This window comes from Talpa europaea (assembly GCF_964194135.1).
Source record: "Talpa europaea genome assembly, chromosome: 10".
NCBI lineage: Eukaryota > Metazoa > Chordata > Mammalia > Eulipotyphla > Talpidae > Talpa > Talpa europaea.
The window spans coordinates 75,633,190-75,657,300 of record NC_140077.1 but is presented as its reverse complement, the minus strand read 5'-3'; the positions used below and the strand labels follow the sequence as shown (position 1 = coordinate 75,657,300).

At 55.6% G+C, this 24,111-nt stretch overlaps 2 protein-coding genes across 3 annotated transcripts; both read right to left on the bottom strand.

The window, feature by feature from the left end:
- Window positions 1-1,876: 1,876 nt before the first annotated feature.
- On the bottom strand, window positions 1,877-8,656 carry ARL8A (ARF like GTPase 8A; the record flags this gene model as incomplete). The annotated part of the gene is made up of 7 exons (XM_084245821.1): window positions 1,877-1,926; window positions 2,358-2,428; window positions 2,663-2,730; window positions 2,909-3,002; window positions 3,783-3,856; window positions 4,195-4,275; window positions 8,534-8,656. The coding sequence occupies 7 exons, from the start codon at window positions 8,654-8,656 to the stop codon at window positions 1,877-1,879; spliced, it is 561 nt and encodes a 186-aa protein (XP_084101947.1).
- Window positions 8,657-11,770: 3,114 nt separating this feature from the next.
- Window positions 11,771-21,361, bottom strand: PTPN7 (protein tyrosine phosphatase non-receptor type 7; the record flags this gene model as incomplete). 2 transcript variants are annotated; one of them, XM_084244736.1, is made up of 9 exons in its annotated part: window positions 11,771-11,864; window positions 12,692-12,805; window positions 14,019-14,176; window positions 14,885-14,995; window positions 15,359-15,496; window positions 16,630-16,706; window positions 20,124-20,208; window positions 20,481-20,664; window positions 21,184-21,361. In XM_084244736.1, the coding sequence occupies 9 exons, from the start codon at window positions 21,303-21,305 to the stop codon at window positions 11,771-11,773; spliced, it is 1,083 nt and encodes a 360-aa protein (XP_084100862.1). The 2 variants fall into 2 exon arrangements, with proteins under 2 accessions (XP_084100862.1, XP_084100861.1); XM_084244735.1 differs by having other exon boundaries at window positions 20,124-20,205; window positions 21,184-21,305.
- Window positions 21,362-24,111: the final 2,750 nt, after the last annotated feature.

Sequence of the window (24,111 nt, the reverse complement as noted above, 5' to 3'; positions counted from 1 at the left end):
TTCTCAAACTCCTCGGCAATGGGGAGCTAACTACCTCTCCAGGCAGGTCGTTTCTCCCACAGCTCTGCCGACTGTGAGCTACCTGTGGGAGGAAGCCCCAGCCCCACGGAAGAGGAGGGGCCAGGGAAGTTCAGAACCCATGGTAAAGGCCCAGGACCCAGAGCGGGTGAGCCTGTGTCCAGACCCAAGGGCCGCTGCTCCTTCCTCCTGCAGAGGCAGGGTGAGAAGGGCTGGAGGTTCTGCTGGGCCTGCTCCATTTTCCAGAGAGGCTGAGGGAGGTGGAGCAGGGGAGAGGCGGAGCTTCCTGTAAAACTGGGTCAAGATGGCTTCAGACTCAATAAGCAGGGCCCAGCAGGGCCCCCAAGGCTCTTGGAGGCAGCAGCTATGGGGCTGTGAGCAAGGAGCCCAGCTGTGAAGGTTGGAGTGGGGCTGGAGAAGTGACTGGCGCTGGGCAGGAGTGAGGGTCTGGCCTCACCAAGGAAAGGACCAGCACGGGTCCCCACAGAGGAGCAGCGATGGAGGGAAGGCAGCAGCTCTGCCAAGTGGCTCCAGACTGCGTGAGGACCGAGTGTTGGCGAACCAGGCTGCAGGCGAAGTCCCAAAGGGTCTCAGGCGGGGGGTGCAGGACACTCAGCGCCCCCTCCCGCCCTCGAGCCCCGGCTGCTCCAAACAGCAACCTTCTTAGCTTCACTTGGCCGTTGCAAGCTCAAAGCGGGCACCCCATGAAAGCCCAACAAGAGAAAAGGAAGGAGGCAAACCAAGAGCCCAGCTCACACTAGGGAGGCGGCTTTGTGCAGCGCCATTGTGTGCCCGGAGGCGCGTGCCTGCTGGGGGCCGTTGGTGCCCAGCATGTGGGGGCATCCCTGCCATTTATGGAAACAGAATCAGCACCATACACGCCCCCCAACACAAAATTGGTAATTTATTCTTGCTGTTGTTAGGAGGCAAAAAAATGTACAGTTACAAGAATCATTTTCCAAACAGAGGTTAAATGTGAGCTGAAAAGTGTAAAAAAGGAAGAGGAACATCACTTTACAAATCATTAAATTAAATAAACAAACAAGAAACAAACCCAAAGAACCAACCCCCCATGCTGAGTTCTCTCCTTGTGCAACTCTGCAAAACGAGAACAGAAAGTGAGGTGGGCTGTGGAGGTGGGAGCCCCGGGCAGGGGCGGAGCCGGGAGCCAGGGGCAGGCAGGAGGGGGGCGGGGGACACTGGCTCCCTGGCCCTCAGGAGGCTCCGGTCAGCCTGTGACATTCAAGCACTGCAGGGACGAGCCAGGGTGGGAAGAGGAAACAAACAGGATGTAGGGATGGTCACCGGGACCCAGGCAGGCACCCACCCCAGGTGCCAGCTTTCACCCCTCCTGATCTGAACCGGCCCTCAGCCAAGCCCACCTCTCTCCTTTCAGACCGCCCCCTCCCAGATCCTGACTGGCCCCTGCAGCATCAAATGGTTGATTTTAGTCTTTGCTTAAATTAAAAAATTAAAATATATATACATATATATACTGTACACACAGGACAATAACAGAAGAGTATTGAAAAGGGAAGTGGAGGCGGGGGGGGGGGGTGGGGGGGGAGGGGGCAGAGCTCTGGGGCCAGGGTTGACAAGGGGGTGGGAAGCAGGGCAGGGCGGAGGAATTAGGGGGAGGGGGAAGGTTGAGAGGTAAGGGGACAAGAATGGGAGCAATTTATTTTACAATAAAAACAGGAGTTCAAACCTCAGCAGAACAGGACTCTGGGAATCCCAGAGGGCCCCTCCCCATACCAGGTGAGGAGGGGTGGGCTTGGGGGGACGGCGGGGTGGGCGGGGAGCTCGGCTTCAGGTTGGAGGGTGACGATCCCTGGTCCGAGGGGGAAGGGCCGCAGTCTCAGCTTCTCCGTGACTTTGAGTGTTGAATAAGCCACTGTAGGGTGATGTCTGGAGGTGTGGGGGGCAAGAGAGAAGGTCACAGGGCTTCCAAAGCTATAGCCAGATCAACTCTAGGGGCACCAGAGGCCCAGAGCTATCAAGCCCCAAGCAGCCCCAGATGGGTGGCAGAGGCATGTGGGTGCTGTGAGAGACAGGACCAAGGGACGCGCAGCAGCTGGAAGGGGCTGGAATGGCCTGGGTCAACCCTGTAGGGTGCTGATCTGGGAGGGGAGTGATTTGCCTATACAGCCAGTTGACGGCAGAGCTGGGATAATGTCAGAACCTGGATGTCCAGCCTGCCTGTCCTTCCCCAGAACTAGAGATCGTTGGGTTTAAAGGGACAGCCACTGTACCCGCAGCACCCAGTGATGCCTCCCTGCTCCTCCCCCTGCCCTGTGCCTACTTCCTGGAATGCCAGCAACTCCTTCAAAGCCACATACCAATGTTGTCCTTTTCTTTGCAGGAGATGGAATAGCAGCAGATCTCTCGGTCCTGGATGGCAGACAGATTCCTGAACAGAAACCAAAATAGAAGCTGTTGAGGCAGAGACTGTCCAGCTGGTCTGGGGTGAGGGGTGGTCCCCCCTCTTGCTCAAAGAGCTGCAGTGGGGAGGGTGAGGCTCCTGGTCAGGTGGGCTCTGCTGCCACCGTGTGGCGACTCCTGAGAGCAGCAGCAAGGCCGCGCCAGTAGGTGCCTGGGGAATTTGGGAGCAGGGAGGAAATCAGCGAAGTGCCAATAAACTCACATCTTCTCAATCAGTTCCTTTTCATCCAATGCTCCCGGGAGGTCTCGCTTGTTGCCCAGGACTAAGACCTGAAGAAGAGAGGACAAGGCCTATGTCCAGGGCAGCTGTAGTCAGGGGACCAGCTCACTCCTCCGTGGTCTCCCGCCCTTCTCCCCACTCCTCCAAGTGCCTGACCCTCACCTGCCTCTGCCCCCCCCCCCTCCAAATGACTTCCCAGAGAGCCCTCCCCGCCCCATGATGTCTGACCGGGATGCCCTGCAGCTGCGGTTTGTCCAGCAGGTTGTGGAGCTCATTCTTGGAGGCCTCGATCTTCTCTTGGTCAGCAGCATCCACCATGTACCTGGGGGAAGGCAGGGGGTACAAGCAGGTTGAAACCCACAGGCTGAGGGGTAGGAAGGAAGAGAAAGAGCTGCTACTTGGAGGAGAAGCCTCTAGTTCCAGCTTGGCCACCTCTGGCTTTACAGGCCACCTGGGCCTGGCTCAAGCCAGGGAGGGGCTCAATGAATGTTCTCAACCCATGGGAGTAAAAAGCTGCAGGGACTCCTGTACCCCAAAGTCGCGCTCTGGAGGAGCTGTTACTCAGGTGGCTTGGGCCTATGGGGATTAGGTCCCCATAACTCTCCCCAAAATGAGCCTCTTGTTTCATGGGAAGGCTAGATAAGGCTGAGTGGGGGAAAAAAAACAAAACAACAACAGCAAAAACCGACACAACAGAACAACTCAAGGAATCTCCAGATCTTCCTGCGAGACACATTTAAAAACATGCGGTTAAAAACAATGAAAATGAAACAACCATTTGTTGGGCATATATATGTAGGCTAAAATTATTTTTAAAAAGCAAGGCAATGCACCATTAAGCCACATGAAATTCAGGCCAGTGGAGACTGGGTGGGGAGACAAGGGGGTGAAGGCACAGGGACGGACGCTGGTCGTGGCTCTGCTTCTGAGAGAAGGGCTGGGGGGAGCCAGTGCCAGCAGCATGTGCGGGTAAGGCAGCTGGCAGGGACGCTGTGTCCCGAGCTCCTGAGATGAAGATTAAGACTGATCCTAAGACTGATCCGGTTCTGTGCCTCTGAGTTCTCACAGGTAGCAAGGGGGGGTCCTGCCCGCCTGCACTTACACGATGGCACTCACTCCTCGGCAGTAGCGCTCCCACATGCTGCGGAAACGGGGCTGTCCCCCGATGTCCCAGAGCTGAGAGGCAAGAGGGCGAGATGGTCTCAGAAGCAGGCAGGCCACTAGACCACCATGGCTCCCAAGGGCCCCTCCCCCACCCTAATTCTTCCATCTCCCCCCTCCCCCAGGGGTTCCTCTGCTCTCCAGGCCTGCTCCTCTCCCACACCCCGGCCCATCTCAGAATCTGTGCCCACCTTTCCCAGGTGACCAGCAAGCAGAGCCGAGCCTCTGCTTTCCCTTAGCTTCTCCTGCCAGGGCCTCAGGTGCCCTCCCCCAAATTCTGCACCCCACCCCCCAATGCATGCGTGTGCGAGAGCGCGCACCCGTACACACACACACCCCTTGCCGCCACTCACCTTGATGGTCACATTCCCTTTGGTGATTTTGCGCATGTTGAAACCCACTGTGGGGATCATGTCCTCATTGAACTGTCCTGACTGGAAGAAAGGGTCACGATTGGAAAAGTGGCAAAAATTGACAGGACCCAGACACCCCCTGACAGACACAGGCAATCGAGCTGTTCAAGTAACGCAAAGGCCAGGCCAGGGGTTCTCAGGCGCACCTCAGGGGCTCACAAGGAGGCATCTCCCTGGCTTCCAGCAGGCCGGGACATAACCAATAGCTGTGCACCCCACACTGGAGATCTGTAATGAAGTGGCCCATCTTCCTCAGGCAATCTCAATGTCTCAACCCAGACTGAGAAAATTCTAGCCTACACTTCTCTGTTGGAACAGAAGTCCCTTTTCTGTATTGTCTCCAGGGGAGAGGAAGAACAGTTACCTCCCAGCAGAAGAACCCCAGGAAGCTCATGGCAAACAGTTAAGGGGGTCTCAAAGGCAGCAGATGTAGCAAATATTTAAGTCCATTTTTTGGAGGTTAATCAGCCAACCCCAAAATGCAATGCCAGGTGAGCAATTGCTAGACTATTCACAGTTTGGGTTCATTTGCACTATGCTCCATTTGTTAGGTAATCCACATTCTGCAGCAGCTGTTGACTTCTGCCCCTCCCCACCAGACAGAGAACCTTGTCAGGAGAAAACCCACATTGCTGTTAACATTAGTAAGTGTCTACTGGACATCAGAAGTTCCCTGTGATTCTACTTCCTATGAGCCACTTTCACATTCTAACAACTTTCATTTCTCCCTCTAAACTGTCTCCAGGATCTCTAGATGGTTCTAACCTAGTCACAGCCTCAAATAGACAAACTTCTCCAAGGTCATCTCCATGTTCACGTGTTCCCCAGCTCCCACACTTCCTATGCCCAGATGCAGGCTGAAGGAAACGGGGGTGGGGGGTGGGGGTGTGTGTGTGTGCCTACTTAACCTTGAACCTGAGGGTGACCCGAGTGTTTTGTCCTCTGCCCTACCCTTCTCTACCACCAGGAGGGAGGAATAATTTGCCTCGGGTCACATAAAGAGGTCAAGGGCTGACCACTGGCCAAGGTGAGGGGGATCAAACCTGCAAGTCTCCATGGAGACCCCGAGATTCATCAGAGGGAAGAGAACTGATTCCCCTTTATTTGCAAAAACCACCCAAACTCACTCTCCAGGCCCTTGAAGGCTGTGAGGACTGAATTCCCAGATTGAAGCCCCTGACTGGGTGGGGTAAGCGCATGGGGCCTGTGGGCCATAGACAGCTTCAGAGAATGCCTGAACCCCTGAAACTGCACAAAACCTGTGTGTGCAAATTTTTGTTTCAGAGTAAAGTGTTTCTCATTGTTATCACAGAGCAAGAGTCCAAGAGCCCCTAAAAGTTGGGAATCACTGTGGAAAGGGAGGGTCCCTAGGGAGCCTCTCTTCTGGCTAAGTAGGGAAAACCACGTGCAGTGCAGTTACCCAAACCCCAGAGGGGTGCCAGGGTGGGGTGGGGCACCGCTGGGCTAAGGGCCACCCCAGCTGATTAAGAGCAGTGAGTGAGGAAGGACACACAGCTGTTGTTTATCATTCCTCATCATGAGGGAGCTGGTCAAGACACCTCCCTGGTCCTCAGGATTTCCTTCTACAAAATGGGGTTTGGTTTCCGAGGGACCCGCAGTGCGGGCTCACAGAGCTTGGAAGTCTGGGAGAACACGAGGAACCACACTGCTGTCTGGCAGCGGGAAGACCCACAGCCTCCCGTGTAAATGGAAGTCCAGCCTGGCAGAATGGGACTCTGGGGAGCAGGCACCAGGAGGACCTTTAGGAGGCAGCCCCCAGCGCCAGTATTTCTAGTTCAGCTGAGAATCAGCACAAGTGGGAACCAGGTCAACACTTTTTTTCCCCTCTGGGATGCCTCATGGTCTCATAGGCCCCAGAGGCCTCACCCAAGGCTGGAAGGCACCCTAAAGTCATTGCCCTACCTATGATCTCAGACTCCCATCCCTAACCCCTTCCCTGCTTTCTCGGTTCCTCAGAGTAAGTCAAAGACCCATCTTCCTGCAACTCCCACCCTTGTTGCTAAGTCTATCTACCCCGTGTGCGCCCCGAGAGCTGGTCTTTCAGAGGGCTGATGCTCACCCTTTCAGATATTTGACAACGACCCCTCGTTTCTCTCAGGTGGAACTTCAGCTACTTTTCTAGCACCACCACTTTTTCAGAACCCTAATGAGCGGATTTAGAGGCCTACTCAGACAGCGCCTATCTCTTGTTCCCAGTTCACATCAGCAGCAGCTGGAGACATGCATCTCAGTCCCTGCTGACGTCAGACTTCACAGAGGGAGGAGGAAAAAGTGAATGGCAAGAAGGTTGGGACAAACAGGCCAAAGCAACAGGCAAAGGTGCTTGCAAGTCAGAGGTGGGCTGAGGTGGGCTGAGGCAGGCTGGGACCTGAGCAGTGCCAGACTCTTCATCCCTGGGGAGGATGCCCTACCATGATTATTCCAGGGGGAGGGGCAGGAAAGCTCTGGGAACACTGGCAACACCCTGACCTGGAGCCCGAGGCTCACAGGGTGTTTTCCTGGGGAAGCTCTTTCCAGGGAAATTTAGCTTGCACTTTCAGAATGTGCCCATTAAAGTGACAACTTTAATATCAAAAGGGCTCTCCAGGGATGGGGGAGGGAACTTGCCCTGCACATCACAGAAAACCTGGCTGTGGACCTGAAGATGCTAAGATCCTGCTCCTGACCTGCCAAAGCCACCCACTCTTGCTATGATGCTGGGGGAGAGGAGACCCTCCAGAAAACAGGACCCACCTGCGTACCTGGGGATCCCTGTCCAGGAGCAGGGTTTCAAAAAAATGCTGCATGAGGACAACTTCCCTGGGGGCCGGAGGTGATACCTGGGCAGAGCCATCGGAGCAGCAGCATCTTGTTTCTCCCCTCGGCCTTACCCCAGAGACCTCTTCCAGATCTAAAGACTAGAAGCCATGCTGCCCAGGCTTGCAGAGCAGGCTCACAGTCCAGTCTGCCCAAGGAGCCTGAGAGCCCCAGTCAGTGCCAAGTCTAGCCAAGGGGTCTCTGACTCGAGGGTCAGAGCCTGGGCAGACAGAATTCCAGGGGCTCAGAAACCATCCTACTGAGAAACCCAGCAGGGCCTGAAGATACTGCCCTGACAGACCAGGAGCCAGGAGAAGTGGGTGGAGGAAGGGGCAGAGGTCAAATGTGAACAAAGCATGTTTGGGAAAGGAAGCCAGTGCCCACACATGAGGTCATGGTGTACCTGCCCCTCCTGCCTCGGGCAGGGCTCACTTCTGGGATGCCCAGAGCTATGAGGGAGGCCCATCTTTTGCATGGACCACAACACAGGCAGGTGCAGGCACCAGGCTGGCTGCCCACGCTTCTTTGCTGACCCACCTCATCAGCATTTTCTGCCAATATCTGGTCAACCCACAAGTCTCAGAAACCTCGATCTGGAGACGGGGGACAGGGCCCCAAGCCTTCCCTGGTCCCCTAAGCCCAGTGCAGCCAGGCTCTGAAACACAGGCCGCAGCCATTACTGCAGCCTCAGCTCACACACCCAGAGAGCTTAGAGCTCATCTTCCCTTTTTTTTTTTTTTTTTGACAGTGATTTTAACTCCTTCCCCACCACTCCGCTGGCACCGAAAATACAAAGGTCCAGCTCAGTCGAGACTGGCCCAAAGCCTGCAGGACCACTCTCTCCCTTGCCCCCTGATGGGCAGGGCCCCTTCAACTCATCCCCGGGCCGGCCAGAGCGCCGCCACCAGCAACTTCAGAGCCAGGCGGGGACTCCAAACTCCCTTCACGCCGCCCTCCTCCCTGGACCCCTGTAGCCCTAGCCAGGGAGAGCTGCTCCGCGCGGAGGAGGAGTCTCCTCCAGCCAAGGACCTCAGCTGATTCCACTGCCCCAGGGGACACTTCCCCTCCCCCGCACGAGCACCCCGGCTTCCTCTCGCTGCGGGAGGGGCTCACCCCAGGGTGGGGCTGGGCCCGCGCTGGCCCCCTCCCGGGGCCCCCGCCGCCCTGTCCGGCTGCCTCTCACGGGCCGGGCCGGGCCGGGCCGGGCGGGCCGCGCGCTTTCGCCCCGTCATGGCCCCCGCGCGGCCCGGAGGGCCTGGCTCCGGGGGCGGCGGGTCCCGCCCGCCTCGCGACCCCTCGGGGCCGCGCGTCCGGGGCGCCGCCTCGCCCCGCGCCCCCCCGCCCCCGCCGCGCCGGCCGGCCGGTCCCCGCGGCCGTGCTAGGCCCCGAGCGCGCGGCCGCCGCCCGCCCGCGCCCGCCCGCGCCCGCCCCCCGGCCCTGCCAGGCGGCGCCGGCCGCGCACCGCGATCACGTTGACGAAGGTGGTCTTGCCCGAGTACTGCAGCCCGACCAGCGTGAGCTCCATCTCCTCCTTCCAGAACAGGGCCTTGAACCAGTCCAGCAGCTTGTTGAACAAAGCGATCATGGTCGCTGCCGCCGGCCCCGCCCGGCGCCGGCTCCCGCCGCCTGCTGCCCTCGCGCTGCGGCCCCGCGCGGCCTCCCCGCTGCGGCCCGGGTCCCGCGGCTCGGTGGGGCGGCGGCTGAGCGCGGCGGCCGACGGCTCCTGCCCCGCTCCGGCGCCGGTGGGCGTGGCCTCGGCCCGCGCCGCGCCCCGGCCCCCGCCCCCGCCGCCGCCCCCGCCCCCGCCGCCGCCTCCGCCGCCGCCCTAGCGCGCGGGCCGCGTCCCGCTGGCGCCCGAGCGCGCGGCCCCTCGTCCCGGCTGGGCCCGCGCCCGCGGCGGGGGTGCCGGTCGCCTGGGGCCGCGCGGGGAACCGCGTCGCGCTTTCCTCGCCTCCCGGCCGCCCGGCGCCGCGCCCCGCCTCCCCGGAGGGCCCCCGACCCCGCGGTCGGCAGGCGGGGCGCGCGCGGGACGCCGAGGCGCGGGCCCGGGAAGGCGCAGACGGGGCTTTGGCGCCCCCGGGTCTCGCTCCCAGGCCCTCTGGGGCCGCGGGGCCCCCTCCCCAGACGCCCGCCGGGAGCGGGGCGAGCCCGACCCGGGCGCCCGGACTCTCCGCCTCGCCTCCAGCCCGCGTGCCGGCCCGCGCGGGGGAGCCCGGCCCCGAGCCCTCCGGGTGTCTGAGGGGACGCGGATTTCCACGGCGATCGCCGTGGCGCTGACACAGATGAGAGTCTGCGTGTATCCACCGAGAAAGCCCTGGCTAGGGCAAAGTTGGCCTGTTTTGGTTCAAAAAAAAAAAAAAAAAACAAAACAAAACCCAAGTTTTCTTCAGGAGGACGCAGGTGCAGGGACGCACCTCCTTTCCTGCCTGGAAAGAAGCGCCCCTGGGCCGCAGGCACCCTGGCTGGGCTGTCCAGGCTGCAGGCAAGGCCTGTGGGGCCCGTGTGGGGGCCCTTAGTAACTGTTTTTCAGATATGCTGACACAAAGTTTATTATTTTAGTCAAGATGCATAAACTGACCTCCCTGGTGGCGCAAGGGATTAAGACGCAACCTATGAAGCAATCAGCAGCCTCTGCAGCTCAAGTTTGATCCCCAACCAGGGAGATACCCACATTGCGCAGCAGACCTCTCCTGTCTGGCCCACTGCTCCCCTCAGCAGTGTATTTCAGTCAGTCTGCCTGCTCTGTTCCCCACTCTGTCTCTGGTGAATCCTCTCACACCTCTGGCCTGTACCCCAGCTCTTGTATGCATGCATGCATGCATAAATAAATCTTTTTTAAAAGATGCATAAACTGTTAATATCAACCATATCACGATCCTAAATGATTAAGCAGTAACCACAGTGGAGGGGTCATAAAATCTTGACACTGCACACTATTTTGGGTTATTTTGTGTTGTCTTTCTAGTTCTCTGCCCTTTATAAATCCCTCTGCAGCTCCTAAGTTTCCCTTCTTCCCCATTTCCTAAATGGCTTCTGGTATCTCTTTGTTCTGCGTGTTCCTAGCAGTGCAGGAAAAGCTCATATCCAGGATGGAGAGCTGCAGCCTGTTCCTACTCTACAGAACTATTTCTAGAAAGAGGCCCCAGAGGCCAGAGAAGATGAAGAAGTCTTTATTCTCCCATTTGGTTACTTCTCCAGACCTTGTATCCTCTAAGTTCTGGACCAGGATTGGGACAGCATTGCCAGGGAGGGGAACCCTCAAGCCCAAGCCGCCTCTGCCCTCCTGGCTGGCTCTGAGCTCAGGGCAGACAGGCACTTGAGAGCTCTCCGCCCAGCTTCCAGGCACAACAGTGGTTGCCTCTCCTACAGGTTAGGAAAGGTGCAGGTACAGGTGAGCCCATTCCCAGAGCTGGAAGGAAGGAGCATTTCTCAGTAAGGCCAAGCAGAAGCAAGAAGAAAATTGATCTCAGTGTCAAGGCTGTAGGTCTTCAGAAGAGGTGATGAATGAGAAGGCCCAGCTGTTCTCCAAGGTCCAGTTTCTTGGGGGTTTCCTCCTTGGCATCAGCAAAGATGGACCCCTGGCTGAGTTCCAGGAGAGATGGTGCCTTCTACCTTGGATTCAAGGACCTGATGTCTTTCTGCAGTGTGGGAGTTGGCCCTGAGAGAGATCTGGGTGCCCTGGAACTTGTGAGGATGCCAGGGTGTTTGAGCTGAGTTAGCTGGGTAGACTGTGAGGGTCCCAATTCAGTCTGAGTCCCTGGGTCTATATGGAGTGTTTTAGCCCAGATTGTTTTGGAAAGCCCCAAAGTCTCTGGGCATACTCTGCAAATGGAGGGCTGGAGGGCAGAGATGGGGACTGGCTATTTAAAATCAGTTCGATCTCTTTTCAAAGGTAGATTTGATTTTCCTCTCTTCAAAAATTCAGGATATCCAGGATGTCTTCAGGAAGCAGGACAGATGATGTGGGGCCTCCCTATGAAGTAGCCAGGGTGAGTGGCTGGCAATTATGAAGGTGGGACCCACTCTTTGGACCTTTGGGGAGTCCTCACATTTCCCTCTCCTGCAGATTTCAACTTCCTGGCCTTGTCAGCTCTGTAGCTTATCCCCAGCACATGTGTGGGCACAGGGGTAGTCTGGTCCCTGGTCTCTATGAGGGGTATGCAACCCTCAAAAATGTGGGGTGAGGAAGCAGTGAGTCACTGCAGGGTGTTGAGAACTTGGCCAAGGTGAAGACCAGCTTTAGCATCTGGCCTGTGCTTGGGCAGGGCCTGCAAGTGGATGAATTTGGGATCACTCTCTTGCCAGACTCAGAAGAGGGTACTGTTGGAACAACTTCTAGGAACTTCTGTTGTAACTAATGTCTGTGTCATAGATGGGAGGCTGGAACTCACAGAGCATTTGAGAGAGACTGGGACACGTGGGTCTTTCTCAGACCTGTTGTAAGTGCCAGCTCCCTTTTTAAGTCTGGAGGGATGTGGGAGGTACCCCCAGTGTTCATCTGAGGTGACTAGCAGGAGCAGAGGGGTGGCTGATGGTGACCTGAATTTGGCCCTGATCTGGCAGGTGCAGCTTCTTGTGATGGCTCTCACTGAGGGGTACCCCCATGCCCATGGGGACCCCAGATCACAAAACCCACTTGGCCCAGACCCATGTTCCCAGACCTGAGGGGAAGTTGGCACTTGGTGGAGGGTGGGAGGGGTTAGGGGCCGGGCTCCTCTGGCAGCTGGGCGGCGTACAGGGCCAAGGTGTGGTGCAGGAACTGGTACTGCTCCGAGGTCTGGATCATCCCCCCCCTGTGAGGAGAAGCACAAGAAGGTGAGCAAGGCAGGGCAGAAAGCTGATATCTCAGGACCAGTGTCTTTGTCATCCCACAGGAGAGATTGACTTTCCAGAAGAACCTGTCATTCCTTCACACATATTCATCCAGGTGCTGGCAGCCGGCCACACCTGCTCCGTGAGGGGACACCCTCTGCCCCTCACTCAGGACCAAGCCCCCTGGTTGGTTGTGCCCAGGAAGAGGGGCCCCACGCTGACTCCTCAGTTCTGGGGGCAAATAGGTTTCCTAATTCCTCAGGCCACACTCCTCAGCCCCAGTTCCCCAAGCCTCTTGCCAATAATCTTAAAAGTAAAATAATAATTCCATATATTTGTAAGGTAGGGTCTCATGTTCCCCAAACGCTGTCTTATCAGTTAATCTGTTCCTTGTCACAGCTCTTGACCAAGAAGCCAAGGGCACAAGAAGAAAACAACAGCTCACAGGCCCACAGAATTCCCCCTGGGTCGTCTGTCTCCAACCCCATGCCTGCCTGTACCCAGAACCCGCTGGACTCTGTTCCCCTCCTTTCCCCTCAGTAGGGAATTTGGAAAAACAAAACTGAAAAAGACAGAAAGTTCAGGGTAAATAGATAGGGTAGCAGAATTGTTTCTAGGCCTCCAAGCCAACATTCTAGACAGAGAGTCTTTCCTGGGTGTTAGTTTCAAAATAAACAGCTCTTACGCAGAAGGGGCCCCTTCCTTTCTCACAGGAAGTGCTGACGGTGACATGCCTGTGTGCCCTCGGACACTAGTGGCGTCTTTGCCATTCTTAACCTTGTTGGTCCTGTTGCACCCATGGACCCACCTGTCCAGTCGCAGTTGGCACACGATGCCCAGGATGTCCACTTCCCCACGGGCTTTCAGCTGCTGACAGCCGATCCGGGTGGCGATGAAGCAGCCAGTGCGGCCAATCCCTGCACTGAGGAAAGCCAGGGAAGTGTTGAGGACCAGGGAGCATGATGGCCGGGAGAGTGGGGAACACGGGGTCAGGTGACCAGGAGCCATGGGGATGGGTCCCAAACCAGAGAGGAAGCAACAGGAACTAACGGGGTGTTGTGGTCAGGGATGCTGCCTCTTTTTACTGTCACCCTAAATCTCCTGGTCACCCTGCAGTTCCTGTGGACATTTTGATACACTCCCTTCTGCTTGCTGTCCACAGGGGTTTCCAGCTAACAGGGGTCACACTGGGCTGGCTGTCCTGGACTCCCCCTTACCCACGCTGATTCCTCCCAGCTACTGACACTTCCTACCTCGGCTCCCTCCTACACTTCTCTCCACCCTGCCCTTGTACCCAAATGGTTTCCTTCTTTTTAGCTTGCCTTCTGCGTGGCTCTCACTCCACCCACTTTTTACTCTGTAGCCACAGTATTCTTTATAAATGGCAAGTCCAAATTTCTAAGTCAGTCCTACGAGGCCCCTCATCATCTGGCCTGCACTTACCTTCCAGAATCAGCTCTCATTTCTAACCCCCCATGACCTTCGGCTCCCTCTGCTTCTAACTCTGCTCCTGACAATGCATCTCGGTTAAGTTCAACTCTGTGCCTTTGTACCTGCTGTTCCCTCTGCTGGAGCGCCTCTCCTTTCCCTCTTTGCTTGGTTAACTCACCTTTCAGGTCTTAGCTTAGCTGAGAAGTCCTTTCTCCCAGAAAATGTTCTCTGTTTGGCCTAGGCTGCACTAGGCAACTTGGATCTGTGCTCCCCAAACACCTCCATCACAGCTCTCCATATGCCTTGTGTTTAATTGTTTAACCTGCTGGCTTTCCCGTCATATGGTCAGCCTATCAGGGCAGAAGCCAAACGGTCTCATTCATGGCTGTTTCCTTAGTGCCTAACACTGTTCCTGGCATGGGTCTTCAGCAGACATTTACTGAATGAATAAATGAGTGGCAGGCAGTCTGCTACCTCCTCCCACAGAGGCCTGGGAACTTCCAGATATTAGGTCCCCTCCCCTTTGGGGGTCCACATCAGTCCAGGTGCTGCATGAGGAGGGTGCAAGAACAGGGCAGGGGCTGAATGGCCTAGAGATTCCTGTCCAGGTGAGAAGGGCCTGCTGTGCTCTGCTTTAGCCCCTGCCAGGAGACACCCGTGGAAGGGAAGCGGGCCCAGAGCTGCCGTGGGGGAGGGCCGCATACCTGCAGTGCACCACAATGGGCCCGGAGTTGACAGCTGTCTCTGGGCTCTCCTCCACCTCAGCCACCAGGCGCAGCAGGGGCCCAGCTGACTCTGGGGTCTGGTGGTCAGGCCACGCTGAGAAGAGCACGTGCTTCACGGCCCGGCACTCCTGCTGGTGCTGGGGGGACCAGCATGAGAACCAGAGTCAGGAGGGGGCGCTGCCTTCTTCTCTGGTGCCAGAGGAGTGCAAGGGCTAGAATCACCCCTCAGGCTAGTCACTGACTCCAAAGCCAACTCTTTCTGTTCTTCACACTCTACCGCCCCCTCCTCTGAAACTCTGGAAGGAGCACTGTCTCAGGAGAGGGGAGGACCCAGGTCAAGGCTTGGCTCTGCCTCTAACTAGCATGACTCTGGGTAAAACTCAGCCTCATTTTCTTCACCAAGAAAATGGAGACAGTGAGATTGTGTTGATTTACTTCCCATAACGCTCGGAGGATAATGAGTTGGCCGAGAAATGTTTTGAAAGGTACAAGCCACTGAGCAATAACAGAAAACAATCTGAAAGCTCTTTTAACATGTGTTACTTTCCATCTCTTGCACCTCCTGGGGTCCCCTCCGCGGGCCTCCAGGGCCCCACCTCTGCTTTCCATTCAGCATAAATGAACAGGCTTTCTGGTGGGGGCCTATTTGGTTTGTTGGTTCAACTCTATGAGGCAAGAGGCCCCCTGAAGACTGAACCCATGTTTCTTTCTTTTACGCCTTAGGCTCTTGTGGGCCCAAGAAGGTCTAGATGAGCAGAGCTTGGGTCCTAGTGAAAGTCAGACCTGAGTTCCAGAGACACTGGGAGCGGCACCCACCCCAGCACCAGCCCTACAAGAGCCCGTACCTGGATGGTGAGCTGCCGCACCGTGTATTCTGGGCGCTCCTTCACCTCTTGAATTCGAATCTGGAAGGGCCCATAGGTTTCCTCCTCTGTTGGCCAGTAGTGGACACATTTCTAGAAGGCAGGGAGCTGGGAGTCAGAGGGGGAAGGGCCTATCAGCTGAGCAGGGCTGAGGCAGCAGGAAGAGAAGTGGGATCCCTTTCCCACCTCTCACCCCCACTGGAAGGGCTGGGCATAGCCTGGGGCGGCACCTGGGCTGGGCTCTCTTGAATTGGCACCTGCAGATGAAGAGCTCCCCACCCTCCATTCTGGCTGTGGAGTATGTTATCTCAGGTACTCTTTGATGGGTGCAAGCTGGGCTTGGCTATAGTCTCAGCTCCCAGGGGAACCCTGGTCCTGAGTTGCCCTAGTGGGGGCAGGTATATGTGTGGTGGGGGAGAGGAGCCCTTTCTGGGACCACCAAGGCCTGCCTCCTACCTCCTTGCCCTCTCGGAGCTGAGTGAGCATGATGATGAGTGACACATCCTCCTGCCACACCATCTCCCAGAAGTCCGACACGGTGTTGGGCATGGGGCCCTGGGTGGCAATGTAGACCTTCTCCTGCCCATCATAGCCCTGGGAAGTGGAGGCACCCATGGGTGGGAAGCAGTGAGAGCAGGGCTCTGGGGAACTCCCAAGCTCTGCAGGTCCTTGCTCAGGCTGAAGGAGTAAACGCACAGACACACCAGGCGCAGGCGCACCAGAAGTCTCTGGTAGAAGGGACAGGGGCTCTGAAGTGAGGCACATCTGGGTTCAAATTCCCAGTTGTGCCTAACTTTACTGGCTGTGCTGCCACAAACAAATTACCTAGGCTCCCGCAAGCCTCTGTCCTCTCACCTGCAAGTTGGGGGTGATACTATCTACCCTGTCCCTTGTGCATTAAATTCAACAAAGCATTTTAAGAGCCTGAAATGTTGTTTCCTTCCTCATCTGCTGCTTCCTCACAAAATAACAGTGTTCAGTATCTGTTAAATGCCTGTTTTACTTTTACATATCACTTTTAAATATTTAGAAACAAGATGGAGCTCACTCTTGAGAGTCTTTCATTCTCCCCTTCAGGGTCCTCAGCTTCCTGTTCCCCAAGATGATGGTGAAATCCAGACCACTGCTCACCCTGGTTGCTGTGGGCAAGGGGGAGGTGCTTCCCCAGGGTATAGGCCTGACATTTTCACCTCTGCCCCACCGACCATGGACCTACCCAGCTTGAGCCAATAGAGGGCGCTGCATTTACTTAGGGTCAGCAGAGGTGGGAAGGGGATTAGAGTGCAGCTCCTAGCTGGATGTCTATCTCCACAAAAGAGGGCTTGTTAGGGGAAGGGGTGTTAAAACTTAATGTAGTGAATGAGGAGACAGTGGGTAGCTTGCATTTGTGCTGGTGCCACCCATGCAGACCTCTGGATCAACTAGCTGGCAAGAAGCTAGGGATCGGGTTCAAAATGCCAACTTCCTGTCAAGTTTAGAGGACAGGCAGGGATGAGTGATGGGTAGGTTAAGGGGACTCTGTGACCCCTCCTTCTCAGCATCAACATCATCTCTGTCTTGAGGGTTGGTGTCTTGGCGTCTAGATTGGTTCATTGTCTGCCCCAGCTTGGTAAGGCCCGGACTCGCAGCAGGGAGACCCAGGCTCCTGGACCACTAGCCAGAGGTATTCTTTGGGGACCTCTTTAAACACAGCCCCACCCCAACTCCTTTGCTGCCAGGCCACTCACTCGGATGTAGTTGGCATTGATGTAGTCTCCGTCCTCTTGGCTCTGTGCCCGACCAAGACAGACCCGACTCTGGGGATCTAGGAAGTGAAAATCAGCAGAGGTCAAAGGTCAAAATCAGCAGAAGTCAGAGGTCAAATGGTGACCAACTAATGCAGACTCCAATGAGGCCAGATAGAGGAGCTTCCTGTGCTTATCTCAGTACCTGAGTCTAGCAAGTGGCTGAACACCCATTGAATTATTACATGTAGGCAAAAGGAAGCCACAGAATGCTCTCAGCAGTAGAGTGACATGCTCAGAGCAACAATCTGGCTTGGGTTAACTGGGCGGAGTTGCTTAAGATGCACTAACAAGGAAAAAGCAGGGAGCAGCAGAGACATAGTGGCAGGAGAGGGCGATCAACAGCCTTGAGATCAATGTAGATGTAGAACTGGATTGAATTGATAGGAATGAAGAAAGAAGCCACGGAGGAAGACTTTCTGATGGCAAATGCATGATTAAAATCATCCCGAAGTGGGACTAGAACCCAAGTTTCATTCTGCCACTGGGGGTGTCCTCATCTCCCTCTAGGGGAGAGGTTTTCTCCACACTAAATCCAAGCAAGGATGAGAGGCTAGTTTATGAGGAAAGGAGAGAAGATTCCCTTTTCCAGAGCCAGCATGCTTCTTGGAAGAGAGTATCCTGGATGCCAGGGAATCCCAGGCACACAGACTTCTCTTTGGTAGCTTTGGGGCTAGCTAGAATGAGGCAAAGGACTGCTCCCCAGTCCCCTTGATGAGTGCTAACAATCTCTACCCACCCATGCAGGCAGAGCACTAGACACTGGGAGGGTTGAAACGGACAGGAGCAGATGTGGTACAATGCACAGTGGAGTATTATACAGCCATAAGAAAGTATGAAGCACAGTCATTTTTTAACACAATGGAGGGAATTTGAGAAAATTATATGTAGCAAAGTTAAGTCAGAATAATAAAAACAAACATTGGACATTCATATAGCAAACAGCAATTCCACTCCCCTATGGGGAGCAATTCCATTTCCCCTATGGAAACAACCTAAGTGCCCAAAGCCAGATGAGTGGATCAGGAAGATGTGGTCTAGGTACACAGTGGAATACTACTCAGTGATCAAAAAAAGATAAAGCCAGCAATTCCACTCCTAGGCATCTGCCCAGACATGAATACACCAGCTCAAAGACTTTAAAAAAACGAGTGCACTTCAAAAAAATTCTGTTCAGTCAGTGGAGTTGGGAAAACCAGACCTCCACATGCAAAAGAATGAAGCTCGAAATGGATACACCCCGGACGTAAGACTGAAACCACAAATTCCATAGAAGAAAACAGAACACTTCTCGACATAGGCTCCAGTGATGTCTTCGCAGATATGTCTCCAACAGCAAGGGAAACAAAAAGAGAACGTAAACACCTGGGACTACATCAATCTACAAAGCTTCTGCACAGTGAGAGAAATGGTAACTAAGACAAAAAGATGCCCAGTGGAATGGGAAAAATATTTTTACACCATACGTCTGACAAAAGGCTAATATCGAAGATCTACCAAGAAAACAAATAACCCAATCAACAAATGGTAGAAGAGCTAAATAGGCAGTTCTCAAAAGATACACAGATAGCCAACAGGCTCGTGAAAAAAATGCTCGTTATCACTTATTATCAGGGAAATGCAAATCAAAACCACAATGAGATACCACTTCACACCAATGGGAAGACCCATATCAAAAAGACCATAAACAAGTGCTGATGAGGATGTGGAGAAAAAAGAGCTCTCCCACACTGCTGGTGGGAATGTAAACTTTCCAGCCCCTAGGGAAAGCAGTATGGAGGTTTCTCAAGAGAGTAAAAATAAATCTGCCATCAAACTCAGCAATTCCACTCCCAGGCATCTACCCGGACATGAATACACCAGCTCAAAGGGAAACCTGCCCTCCCATGTTCATTGCAACACTATTTACAATAGCTGAGCTATGGAAACAACCTGAGTGCCCAAAACCAGATGAGTGGATCAGGAAGATGTGGTCTAGGTACACAGTGGAATACTACTCAGCGATCAAAAAAGATAAACTCATGCCATTTATAGCAACATGGATGGAGCTGGAAGGAATTATGGTAAGCCAAATGAGGCTTGATGGTGTCACTATTATGTAGAACATAGAGAAACCAAAGGGTCAGATAAAACCAGACTGAAAAACTAGCCCTTGAAAGAAGACTTTGCAACTGAGACACGGGGGAAGGGAAGGGAGCGGGAGGGTAAGCACAAGTGGGGAGGGAGCACAATGGACTGTGCTGGTGGACTGTGGTGCTTTGGTGGTGGGAGGACTGTGGTAACTGCGCTGGAAGGGGATCCTGCACTTCCGAAATACAAACAATAATGTAAACCAATGTGACCTAAAAAAAAAATTTGTTTTCAATAAGGAAAAAATAAAACATCCTGAGGGCCCTAAGGGCAGGAGGGAGGGAGAAGGGAAAGGGACAGGAGACACGGGATGGTGGTGGGGGAGAAAAGAAAAAAAATGCTCTTTACAAACCACATTATAGAACAAAAAGAATACAGATAAAATGGAATATCTAATTGATGAGCTGTATCTTATCAAAGTTTAATTGGTATATAAAACAATTGTATGTTCTAGTTTAGGGCACCTGAGACTTAATGAAATTCCAAACAAGTAACTAAAAACCTAGAGGTGCAATAATAGGAAAATAATGAAATAGTTTAAATTAAAAAATAAGTAATGAAATAATATAATTACAAACCACATTTCCTTTTGTATTGGGTGACAGCTTCATTGAACTATAATCTACATTTAAGAAAATAAAGAATGGGCAGAAACAGTGAGCTAAGGCCTCAAGACTAGGACTTTCTGGGGTTGGGTTGGCTATGGTCAGAGGAGGGGTCTCCAAAGAGCCCATGAGTGTGGCCCCCAAGCCTGTTTCTGAAAATCAGGAGCTTGCAGGTCAGCCTCTTTGGCCTCATGACCTCCGTCTCCAGCCCCGTTCTGCTCTCGCCAATCACTTTTCTGCCTCCATCTGAGTTTCTCAAAACCTCTCTCTGGGCACCACCCTGAAGGTACCACTTCCACCGCGACCATCCGCAGGGTGTTTCCCACATGTGGACATGAGGAGGAAGACAATTTATGGTAACTAGCTGTGTGAACTTGAGCAAATTGCACAACTTCTCTGATCTTTGATTCTTGGTTTCCTCATTATAAAACGGCATTAGAATGCCCCTGCACCAGCTTCATAGGGTGGTTTCAAAAATGCGTTAATATCAAGGACTCGGAGCCATGCGCGACCCACAGTCAGTGTGGAAATGTGAGTTGTGTTACTGTGGAGCGTTCTTAGGGCTCCTCCATCCCCCAGGGGAGGCAGCATTGCTATTCCTCTGCTGAAGGAACTAGCTCTTCCTGCCCAGGGCTGTGAAGCCTGCTCGGTGTCCCCGCGGCAAGGCGGCCCCACCTCCCTCGACCCCACTGCCATCCTTACTTGGCAAGATGGTCTTGTACCGGTCCTTGGAGGCATGGCCGGGGATGTCCAGGTCTTCGGAGTTGATAAAATTTGAGGGGATCTTCTAACAGGGAGAGGAAGCCAGTGAACAGTTGACCCCCTTTCTAGGTCCATTTTCCTTTCCACCCTTCCCAGCAGTGATGGCCCTGGTCATCCTTCCTGGCACCCGAGTGTGGGTCTGGGTGGGTGCGGGGCAAACGAGGCAGCACAGGGCAGTCTCCTCCCTGGTTCGTGGGGTGCTCTTTCCTTAGTACCCACAGAGAAGACATGCCCACTGCCCAGGAGAGGGTGGCACCAGAAAAGCAGAGTGACTCAGTGGGGACTCCAAGTTCTTACCAAGAATTCCTCTTCCAGCTGCTTGGGGCTGGGTGGCTGGTGCTGCAGGGCCCAGCGGGTGAGGGGGTGTCCAGCTGTGCGTAGAAAGTGTAGGGTGACCTCCCGGGGTGTGTTCACTGAGCAGATGGGCTCCACGGTCCCCAGAGAGCGCACGTCCAGCATCAGAGCCACGTTGGAGCCCCGCCTGAGGCACAACCAGAGCCCAGTGAGTGTCCATGAACTTGACTGCTTGCACAATTCTGGTTGTTACAGTGCAGACAGGAGAGGCCGCTCTTTGTTGTGCTCTTGACCCAGAGGCCCAACCAGTGAATTCAAGGGCTCAGACCCCTGCTGCACACCCTTCTCTCCCCGTCAGGCAGAACAGGACAAACTTGAACCCCCACTGCTCCTTGCAGTTGCCCACGGTTTCTGTCCCTGCCCTGTCCTCTAAAGTTCCCCCCTACATCCAAACTGCCCCTAGCTCTGTCCCAGGGGTTGCTTAACCCAGCCCAGGCTTGGGGAGCAGGCACAAGGCTGACAAGATGTTTTGTACCCCAGACATGTAAAAGGCATGCAAATGACATGCAAAGGAGCTCATTGGGTTTCCTTCCCAGGTTGGGATCAACATCTAGGCCTTCTGGGCTCAGCAGCCAGAGCTGGAGGGGCAGATGGTGGCAGGATGGCGGTGCTCAGGACAGACGCCCTCTCCCGGGAATGATCTCACCTCTCCTGCAGCCGAACATGCTTCTTGGCTGGTGCTTTGGCGGGGGGAGGCTGGGTCATGGCTGCCCCCAAGGGTGAGGTCGGCAGCTGTGCTCTGGAGCGTCCGCCACAGTCCTGGACCATGCTGGGCCGGGTGCTGGGCCCAGGGGAGGCTCACTCAGCCATGAGGGTCACCTGAAAGACAGGGTCCTTCATCTGCTCACTCCAGCCTGGCTGACTGGCCAGCTTTCTGCCCTGTGGCACCTCTGAACTGGGGGTGTCCCTTGTTTCCCCAGAGATGGTGCCCTTTTTCACCATGGGAAGGACAGGATTTCTCTGGTGGGATCCAGAGTGGCAAGGAAGTTGGGATTAGCATAAAGGTAAGATAAGGGCAGGGATTGTGGGTGCATATGGGAGAATCCAGTAGGAGGGGGAGAAAGGAGAAGGATTGGCCTGAGCCCGAAGTGCACAGGCTCTAAGTTGGGGGCCCAAGTGAGAAAAGGCAAGGGAGGAAATAGAAAATATAGGCGTTCTGTGCAGGAGGAAGGGAGAGAGCTCACAGAAACCACTTCTGAGTCTAACCAATGTACCTTGTCTGAATGAGCAATTGGAGGCCTCTGGCGGCGCTGGAGCCAGTTGGGGACCCCGGCATGCGGCTGCTGGCTCCCAGCAGGACCCTCTCCTAACTGCTGGCAGTCCCATTCCCAAGTTCATTTCTGGCTTCTGGGGTCTCTGTCCAGGGAGGTAGGCTGGGGGTGCTTCCTTCCTCCTCTGCCCATCCCCCATCTCCCGCCTCTGTAACTGTCACAGGAAATGGCCTCACCAAGCCTTGAGCGACAGTGCATGATGGGACGACAGCTGGGGGCACGAGACGGGGCACAGAGGTGGTGGGGCCATCTCCTCTTGGGGGGCAGTCCCCATCTTCTGGACCCAGGGTCACAGCTTCCGAGGTGTGTGTGTAGGGGGGCGGCATTAGCACTGCCAAGCCCGCAGGGACAGAGGTGAGGGGCACGGAGCGGCCCATGCAGAGGTGGGTGGCAGGGAGAGGTTCTCCAGCAGCAGGAGGGGGTTCCTTAGCCTTAGCTCTCCTTGCAGCTCCCTGCAGCTCCCTTGCTTGCCCCTTGGGGATGCCAGCTAGGTCAGCACTGGGCCCCAGCCAGGCAGTGCAGCGCCCGACGTCCTTCTCACACCTCCTCCTGGGAGATGCCCTCCCCTCTCCCCAGGGTTCACACCACCCCAGGGCCACAGCACCGCTCCTCCCCCCAAACAAGTACTTACTGAAGCAGCTGTGTCCCCCAGGCTGCCTCTTGCCAGCTGTCTGTCTGTCTGTTGGTCTGTCTTTGAGGGCTGAGGAGGCTTCAGGAAGCCAGCTTCCTCCCTCCGCCCCTCCTTGCTGCCACCCACGCACACCCCAGCTGCCTGCTGCCCTCCTGTGCCTCCGGCTGCCACCAGGGGTCGGGTGCCTCTGTCTGTGCCCTCCGGGGTAGGCTGGCAGTGTCCCAGCTCCTTAGCCATGGCTCCAAGACCTGCTCCCCAGGGATGGATGAGGGGCTGGACCATTCCGGGCCACCACAATTCTCCTAGCTCCTGAACCCGCTTCCCGTCTGCTGGCTTCTCCTCTGGGGCAGAGCTCAGCTGACCTCTAGCTCCTTGAGGTCCCTCCAAGCACCCCAGGTTGCTCCTGCTTAAGCTGACTGTGGTCAGAGACTGCTTCAGCCTCAGTGCCCTTGCCCTGGAAACCCTGGTCCCTTCAAGTCTTGGGATTCACGGTCAGGAGCAGGCCGTGTGTTCCCAACGCAGGGTGGCACAGATGAGGAGTGGGTGGGGGATGACAGGACTTGGGAAAACTGTTGCACAAAGGCCCAGAAGGGACCCCCCAGGCCCTGAGCCACACCCCAGCTCTCAGCTGCCTCTGATCTGAGAGGGGACAACCAACCCGGAAGTAGGTTGCAGAGAGCTTGTGGGTGGGTCTGTGGCCCCCAGCCCCCTCCAGACCTCCTCCCAGAACCCTGACATCTGCTCAGAAGACTTACAGATAATGGACCGTCTTGGGCCCTCACACCAGGGGACTCCCATATCTTCCTTGCTGCTGGGGCGCCTGGATGCCTGGGGCTTGGCCCCCGAGCCCAAGACTCCACTGCCCCCCATCCCTACCTGGCCTCCGCAGGCCCCCTGCTGACCAGCAGCCAAATCGGTTCATGCTCGCTGCTGCGAGTCTCCTTTTACCCTGTGACATTCCAACACCCTTCCCTTCCCGGGCCCCCGAAGCGAAGCCGCAATCCCGTCCTCTCTCTTCCTCCCACTTCTCTGATTCAGCTGTCAGCGGTGACAGAAAAAAGGAATGAGGTACAATAGGCACAGGGGGTGTACGCAGGAGGGAGTGTGGGGAGGAGCTGGCCCACTGCTGGCCCATGGGGGAGGAGTGCTGGGGTGAAGAACAGGAGGACCCTTGGAGTTCTGGAGGCCTCCCCGCACCCTTGCCCTTGGCCATGGGGACCAGGACTGGCTCATTTCTGATCCCTGCAGTCCTGGCCTCTTCTTGCCTGTTCTGGGGTGGACTCCACGAAGGGAGGCTGAGCAGAGAGGGAATATAGTTGGGTCTGATGCCTGGGAGGGTGGAGGGGCTGGAGACTGGGCGTCTCTGCTAACCCTGGGAGACTGCTTGAGGCTGGCCTCTCCCTCAGTCACCCCCCAGATCTCCCAGTGTTTCCACTAAGTGGATAGTGGCGTCAAAGATGGGGCAGGAGAGGACCGGAAAGAGGGCCACTCCTGTACGGGCTAAGCTGTCGATAGTCATCAAGAACAGGAAACTAGGGTACCTCAGGGATGGAGAGGAGAAAGCAGCAAAGTCCTCCCCTGGCTGGTCTGCTGGTGCCCCTGGGTTTCCATGGCCAAAGCCCTGTTGGCAGTGAGCACCCCCTCACCCTCACAAGCCTGGGCCTGGTGAGGA